The following is an 8,840-nucleotide window of genomic DNA, read 5'->3' on the forward strand; positions in this document are numbered from 1 at the left end:
CCGACAGAAATATATTATTATATTAAATAAGGCCACTAGCAATGATAGTTATAATAGTGGAGTGGGGTATGTCAAATGACCCACGGTATTGCACAACAATCTTCCATCTCAGGATACTGGGGCCCATGTGCACCATTGGTTTGGAATCAGGATTTTCCAACTCCTCCAGGTGGATCCTCCATACCTATCAACTCGGTTTAAAAGCCAGACATTTTCTTTTCGTCCTCTCAATTTCGTAAACAACACCCTCGTCACGAGAAGGCAGCCAGTAGAACTTCCTTGGTAGTGGCTGTATTTCGTGAAGAGCACTCTTCACCTTCGACCGTAATAGGGCTTTGACGGGCTCACTTTGTACAGGAATGGCGTGACCAAGCAGCCAACACCGAAGTTACACCCTGCGGTTAGTATCTGACGTGAATTACCCTTTCGTCGTATTACGGTGCTATGACTGCATTGATGACGGTACAGCATAAACGACGTTGTTACAGAAATATAGTAGTAAGAGCAGGCGTAAGGAACAGAGTGCGACCACCACCGTGTGGGTAGTCCATGGCATGCAATTAACTGATGAGCGTTCGTTGTCCTTGACTTTGACAAGGGTTAGTGAACTGTACGACATTCAGTGACTCGGAGGTCGGATGAATTTGCTAGAGCCCAGTGCCCTACATGATCATTATCATTAGTTTTGTGTTCAAAGGTTGACTACACTCCTGCCGGAATTGCTAGAGAGGTTGAGGGAAGGTTACATGAGATCAGTGGGGATAATATGTTCTGAATTACAGCTTCAAGGTCATTCAAGTATCTTGTGTAATACCTTTAGAAGGACTAACTTTTATTTGACTATGTTTAGTTGATTATGTTTCGTCATATAGCTTTTGTTCGATTTTTCGCATTATAACCCGTCTTGTACGACTCACTGTCTGAGTATGCACTACCGCGGTAAGCTCGACTTTTGGCCTTGTAACATTTGTAACATGGCAAGATAGAGACAACGTTTGATTTGAAATTACTGATTAATTGATTGGTTGAATCAATACGTTTAATTGGGTAGTTGCAGTTAGTTAGAAGCAGCTGTGAATATATACACATCTCATCAGTGGACTTATTCCGACTACCATTCTAGCCAACTGATTGAGTTGCTCACTACAGTCTTTACGAATATATCAAGAGCAAATAGACATCATCACAACCCTTATACAGATTCGTGTGGTTGCTTGCGCCGACAAATTTACCGATTGCCGTAATCTTACAGTATCGTAAGCTAGTTTATTCATGATCCTAATCTCCCCACTTCGGGGAAGCCGCAATAGAAAATTTTGGGGAAATAGCACAAAATCTCCCCAAGCCTTGGGGATAACTACCGAATTTCTTATAACTTTGAGGAGAACCCCGAAATAAGCAGATTGGAATGTCTAACTAGAACCTAAACTGTAGACAGTGGCCGTTATACGATAATCATATTCATTACCTGTGTACGGATGAGCGTATACTCATTGTTTTGTAAAGCGTGAGTCGTTTTCGTCTTGTCAAGGCAGAAATACACTAGATTTCCAATATATACAACTCAGTCTCACCAATAGGGTTATTGTTATCTATTTAGTAAAAATTGTTGCCCTCACTTGAGTTCTCAATAACAAAACTTGGATTTCATTTGAGTTTGCTCTGATTCTTTTAGACAAAGCAGGATTTTTCTGAGTATATAAGAATAATCTAGCTAGTATATCACCAAACTTGTGTGTTTGACTGAAAACCTGAAATGACAGTTGTGGTTTGGATATTACTGGTCGCTACTTACCCTTCAAGATGTTTGTTTACCAACGTTTACCGAAACATTTCACTGGCTCAAGGAAGAGACTGCTTTGTATGGGCTTTAGATCATGGTTAAAAGAACCGTGTTAGCTGCGCTGTTTTTTATTTTGAGGAATTTTTCCAGTTACCTTTGTAAAGCTGTATAAGAAATTTACTTTTTCCAAACTAGTCATAACAGTTTTATGTTCAAAATCTGCCTGAGTAAATTCCTAACCTGATTTTCCGTAAATATTTTATTACTGGGGCAACAAATATGAGCCTGAACTCGTACTTTCAAGTGTTACTTCAAACTAAACGAATGACAACAAAAGTATCACAAACACAGCTAATGTGTACAGTAACATCTCGGGATAGTGATTTTCCCTAATCTTTATATCTGTTACAGGTTTCGAACCCTTAAAATGACTTTCTCCAGACAAATGAATGTGATTAACCTATTACGGACAAGTTGGCTACATTGTTATGTTAAGAATCGATACTCAGTAGCTCCAGTCACTGCATTATCCGAATCATCAGTAACTAGTGACCAGGAATCTGAAACTTATTCCAATAAACTTAAATCCCTCAATTTCTCCGTGAATTCAGTTACGTTACTCGGGACTGTCATTGGAATACAAGTAAGTTACCAGTTCTATTGAGATACTGTATGTTATGATAAATGAACTTACTAATAATTAGCTCTATTTATCCTTACAATATTTCACCGCCTCTCCTACTACTCGTTACTTTTATCTTTTATTAAACTCTTGGATGTCGCTTTTTGCTTCCTGCCAGTCATACATTTTAAGCTGGTATATATATATATATATATATATATATATATATATAGGCTTAATTTTTTGGTTATTCAACCGTAGTCAGACGGATTACGATTAACACCGCTTTTTAATAGTTTTACGTCAAGAAAACCTTTCACCTGTATGTCTCTGGCGTTTCCGATGCTCACTTAGGACTGAATTCTGTAATGACAGGCTCCAATCCAAATTTCACAGATTGATTAATTCGTGGGAAAGTTTAAGTTTCAAGTGTCATTCAAATCAAAAACCACTTGTCGTGTATCCTGGGATAAAGCGTCACAAATCACCACTCCCAGGTTACGTACGTTCTGCCTATAGCTTATAGAATTTTTCGGGAGTTAGTGTTCCAAAATCCTGGAGTGCGTCTGTAGTTGTCCCTGTCTTTAAAGGGTTTACATCAACCAAGCAGAACTATCGGTAGATAAGTCTGCTTCCGATTATATACCGAATATCGGCTTTCATCATACTTTCAAGATCGTTCGAAATCTGGAAAATCGATTCGCGAGGAAAAAGCTGGTCTTCGTTCTGATCAAGAATGTATTGATGATATCTCCAGCTTCCAAAAAATGTTCAGACACCTCCATACTTGCTGGAGGCCAACAGTTTTTGTGTTTATTGGTATCAAGTTTTACTTATTGTGGACAGGACTTTTCTTTGGGATCGCCTGTTCAAGATGGATGTGTCTAAGTTTATAAACATCTAGAAGGACTTATATGCACTTCAGGCAGAATAAAGGCATACAAACACCTCTCACAATTGTTTCATTCTAGCAGTAGGGTTAAACAGGATTTCTCAATCCCATTATTCTTCTTAAACGTTGCCATCGATGACATTCTGGAGACAGCTTTGATGGATGTAGGTAGTAGTGGTGTTGATCCGTTACTTCGATAGACTTTTCGACCTTAACTATACGAATGATATCGTCTTACTGTGCGATGATACTCAACCTATACGATCCTCGCTTAATCAGTTGGCAGTCAGCGTTTACAAGTGTAGCATGTGCACTTTCTAAGTGCGAAGTAATTCTACAAGACTGGCAGAACCCTGTATCTGCACTCACTCTTGGTAGTAAGCAGTTAGCAGTAGTCTAAAAGCTCGTGTATCTGGGTAGCTATGTAAATGTTGGTGATGGCGTGAGCGATGAGAATAGAGCGGCTTATACCAATCTGGTCCATCTTTGGGGTCTTTGTGATGTTGATATGGCTGTTAAAAGTCGGATCTACAACAAGTCGTTAAGAGCAGTTTCGCTCCATGCTTGCAAAGTCTGACCTCTCCGAAATGAAGAGGTTAAGCGATTGCATGATTGGTCATCGCTGTCTTCGAGGGATTCAACGTCATGGTGGTAATGCGGACGTTCGGGGACGGTGTCGATAATTGAATTGGAGTCATCATCTTGAAACGCCAATTTCTATAGTTTGGACATGTACTACAAATGTCCCAGCTGATGGTGTCCGGCCAACGAACATTGAGTATCCTGCATAGACAATTGTTTGCAAATAATTGTACCATTTTGATGATGGTTGTAGTATTTTTCCAAGTTTCAGTTCCATACAATAGAACTATCCTGACGTTCATATTGAAGATTCTGACTTTGAAGTTGGCTGAAAGTTGTTTCGAGTTACATATGTTCTTGAACTGTAGGAATTCTGCTCTTGCTTTGCCAGTCCTTGTCTTCACATCTACATCATATTCCTCTTGTTTACCAATGATGCTGTCCAGGAACATGAACGTTTCCAACTCGTCCAGAGCTCCATCAAATGTAATTTGGTTGATGCTCTGTGTTGCTTTTTAGGACCTTGCTTTTTCCCTTATATATGTTTAAACCTACTGCTGCTACATTGAATGTCTACACCTGCGATTGGGTTGGTGTTCTCCGTGTTGTATTTGAGGATCCTGGTTTTCCCCCGTATATGTTGAGGCTACTGATGCAGAGGCTGCTGCTACACTAGTTGTTTTCATCTACATTTGTTGATGTGCATGGGATAGAAGAGCTAGTCCATCTGCAAAGACCAAATCATATAGCTGCATCCAAGCTGTCCATTGTATTCGGTGCCTTCCCTGAGGTATAGAGGTCTTCATAATCCAGTCGACTATCAGATGAAATAAGAAGGGAGAGAGTAATCAGCCTTGTCTGTCTGTAGTCCTCACTTGGAATGCATCTGTCAGCTGTCTCTCATGCACGACTTTGCAGTGTAGTCCATTGTATGAATTCCGGGTGATAATGGCGATCTCCTCAGGTACACTATAGTGTCGAAGAAGGTTCCATAAGGTTTTCCTATCCACACTGTCAAATGCTTTCTCATAGTCAAGTAAGTTGATGTATAGTGACTAATTCCATTCAATTGATTGTCCAACGATGATTCTTAGTGTCGCGATTTGGTCTGTACGCAACCGATCTTTACGGAATCCGGCCTGTTGATGTCGAAGCTGGGCGTCTACTGAGTCTGTGTGTGCTGCTTCAATGTGGGTTCAGTTAGACTAGTCTATTCAAGAGTTCTTCAAAGTTCTCTATCCAATTGTCTGGCTGTTCTTCTGGCTGCCAGACCAAAACGTGGCATAAATCCATGAAGTCGCTAACAAGTGGACTGAGCCATATTGGTAGGTGTAGACTACCTGGTTGGGGTTCGTGAGATGATAGCAACCGATGGTTGGAGGCCTTGAATGACATGGCTCAAAATCGTTTGCAATGGCGAAAGTGCATCTATCAAATTCTAATTATCTGAATTCCTCATGTCCCTATCCTTTTCCTCTTTTCAAATTTATCTCACTGTATTATACTCCTTCAATAACATCTTCAAACCCTAATCTTTCACATAATGCTTATACTCTTACTACTTCTACCACTACGGGATTTGAATCGACAACTTCATCTCTGTGCTAATGTGGTATGGCAGCTCGAACTGATGTACGTACGTACGAAGTTCTACGCTGTGACTGACTGAAATCTCAATGATTGGCTTGCATTCTTTGTTTTTGACTAATCACTCTGGTTTACAACGTTTTTCTGTCAGTCCCTCCATTTTGTCATATAAATGTTTCATATTTCCTTCTCTTGCAGCTTGTTCCTCTTTCGTTCAGCTGTTGTAGATTGCTATCTTCTTGTTCTTCATTTCTTGAATCTTACCCAGAGTGTCAACAGACGGGCTACTCTTCGTGCGGCCCAACACCTTGAATGTTGAAGTTGATTCATTCTTAATCCCTTTCCAGTCGTTTTCCATAGTATTTTCCTGTTCTCTGAGTAGGTCTTGTAAGGTTTGAGACTTATTGCTAAGAGCCATCTGGGATTTTAGTTTGCTTCTCTAGCTTATGTTTTAACTTGATCACCATCAGATGATGGTCTGAAGCTATATCAGCTCCTCTCTTTGTTCTTAAGTCTTCCATAGACCTTCTGAACGTCTTATTTATGCAAACGTAGTGGATCTTGTTCTCACTCACACTGATTTCCATTGATTTTCGTTCCTTTTTTATTATACTCATTTCCCTTTCCAATATTCTGCTCTTTTTCGATTCAATATATTTGTGACATATAAAGCTTCTAAATAAGCTCAGTGAAATAAGATATATATATATATATATATATATATATATATATATAGTCTTTAGTTCCATGAGCTATATAGCTTATTTCATTCATTCGAATAAAGCCAAAACAACAATTGAGGCAGAATAATATGAATTCATTGTATTTTTCAGGTACTTACAGCCATATGTGCATTAAAATATAACATTGAGGTGTGATATATTGTGACACAATTAACATTGATAAGGGAAAGAATTAAATAACAAGAAATATCAATTATGGTTACATATATATTGATATCTATATTTATAAAAACAGGTGTAAAGTCATTTGGAGATGGAGTACATACAACATAGGGAGCGGGTGAGGCAGTAATGAAGTGAAGTCCAGAAATAGATAAGATAGATTGTGTGATAATTCAAAGGTTGTGAAAAGTTTACATAAGATTACAACCATTTTCCAGTATTAGAAGTTAGTTAGATGGGTAAGATGTGTACAAAATGAATTGCACCAGCTGCAAGAAATATCAAATTAAACAAAGTAGTCGCCCCCTATACCTATGCCTAAGGAAACAGATTATCAGTGAGGCGACATGGTAAAATATCAATATCAACGTATACAGACAACCGTGGACGCAGATTCGATTGAAGAAGCTTCAACACTTTAGATCAAAGAAACCCCAAAATGCTAGAAAGTTCTTAGAAGCATGGTATTCGAATCAATTAATGATTAACAGGTATATTAACGTAAACTCAGTATATGAAACAATATGCATGAGGTCATCTAATCAAGATATCCAACATGGGTGCAAAGGTAAACAAAGACGACATGGCCTACAAAAACAGTTGATCGCAAACAGGGTCATAAGAATAAACTGTGGAATAATTAAAATACTCACTTCTACATGCAGTAAACACTAGAGATGTCCAGAATAACAATGAAAACTCAAATTAAGCTATCTAGCTCAGAAAAAGCAACCTTATATATATATATATATATATATATATTACTCTGAAGAGGGACCGTAAGTTTAATTTACCTTGTTCGTTAAGGTAACTAATGTGTTGTAGAGTTAAGTAAGTACTATGTAACTTACCTTTTCGTTTTCCAAAATAAATTCCTCTTATTTAATCCCATATCCGTTTAGTATTTGGTGATTTGTGTTCTTTTTTTCTTCAAGACATTCCAAATGCAAAAACATCCAGACCGCAACTGGATTCTAATATTCTTGAGAACGCAATCACATAGATACGTAAACCCTGAAGATAATCATTTAACTGAGACCTCTGATACTGATGAATATGATTCAAAATTTAAAATAGCATGGAACAGTACATCGAATAGAGTCCACGTCTTTAGTCCTAAATTGGTGTGGGCTCTTAGAGATGTTAAACTTGGAGAACGTTTACTAGTCACTGGATTTCTTTCTTGTTATCGATCACGTAAACCTGATGGAACGACTCAAAGAAACTGCTGCGTCACGGCTCAGCGCATCGCTTATATGGGTTGGTCTAATGATTATCAGTCCAGTGAAAATCTAGAGGAAGTTCTTGAAACATAAATTTTAGGAGAAGACTTATCACTATATGTTTCACAACATATATATTTTAATCTTCCAATTAATGCCATCACATCCCTCCAGTGAGTGCCGGCGTATTATTTGATAGTCTTTTTTTGAATAGTTGATTTGTTGCATTTATCCTTCAGGTCCCACTCATTCATTAAGGAGTAATGATACTGTATTTTGAACAGCTGTATCACCCATTGGATTGCTGTTCACTCAAAATAGTTAACAAATCATAATTTCCTACTTAAAAATAAGTATAAATAGTATCTCAATTATGAATGTATATTCTAATCTTGGTTTAAATTTAATCAATCAGGTATTGTGCCATCAGTCTGTGACAACCACTGTTTGACCAGGCATAAAGATATATTATTATTTAAACACATAAATATTGGTACAAGGAAGCACCAGATAAATATGCGCCTCACAAATCTCATTTGATTTGTGTGAGGGCTGTGATACTACCCAGGTACCCAGACTGAAGCAGGTGGTTTTCTTAGGGGGCCACACCCCGAGCCTTTGACCTAAAGGTCTGATCCACAAGGTAGTGGAGCATCGTGAGGAGATGCAGTCTTATGGTAGCCGGTGACCAACGATTGATTCATACGCCATTAGTTCCCTCAGGATACTGGAGCCCATGCGCACCATTAGTTTGGAATCAGGGTTTTCCAACTCCCCTAGGTGAATTTGCCGTGTCCACCAACTCGGTTAAAGCGCCAAACATGCGTTTTTCGTTCTCTCAATTTCGTAAATAACACCCCCGCCACGAGAAGGCAGTAAGTAGGACTTTCCTGGCAAAGGCTATATACGCGTGGTCATGTTAGAGCATTTCGAGAGGGAGAGCGGACTCTCCCCACTCTTGGCCGTACCAGGGCATTTGGTGGCAAGAATAAATTAGCGTGGCTAGTATTAGCGAAGTTCGAATTATTATGGTATTAGCGATAGTGAAAATAATGAAACATGAAGAATATGAGATTTGAAAAGGACGTGATGAACATGTGAAATAGTATTGGAACTCAGAATCCGGGAGAAAATTTTGAGTAGTTAGATTTAAATCAATGAGACCGATTTGGAGATATGTTACGTAAAACCTCCAACCGTCGGCCACAAATATCAAAATATCTAACATCTCAAACCTGTAGTCAGT

The 8,840-nt window shown here is 38.6% G+C and overlaps 1 protein-coding gene across 1 annotated transcript; it reads left to right on the forward strand.

The window, feature by feature from the left end:
• Positions 1-1,478: 1,478 nt before the first annotated feature.
• On the forward strand, positions 1,479-7,687 carry Smp_022500 (hypothetical protein; the record flags this gene model as incomplete). Its single annotated transcript, XM_018800005.1, has 3 exons — positions 1,479-1,507; positions 2,195-2,426; positions 7,307-7,687. 3 exons carry the CDS (start codon positions 1,479-1,481, stop codon positions 7,685-7,687), a joined length of 642 nt encoding a protein of 213 aa, XP_018653862.1.
• Between the last annotated feature and the right edge of the window lie 1,153 nt (positions 7,688-8,840).

This window comes from Schistosoma mansoni, chromosome W (assembly GCF_000237925.1).
Source record: "Schistosoma mansoni strain Puerto Rico chromosome W, complete genome".
NCBI classification, from domain to species: Eukaryota; Metazoa; Platyhelminthes; class Trematoda; order Strigeidida; family Schistosomatidae; genus Schistosoma; species Schistosoma mansoni.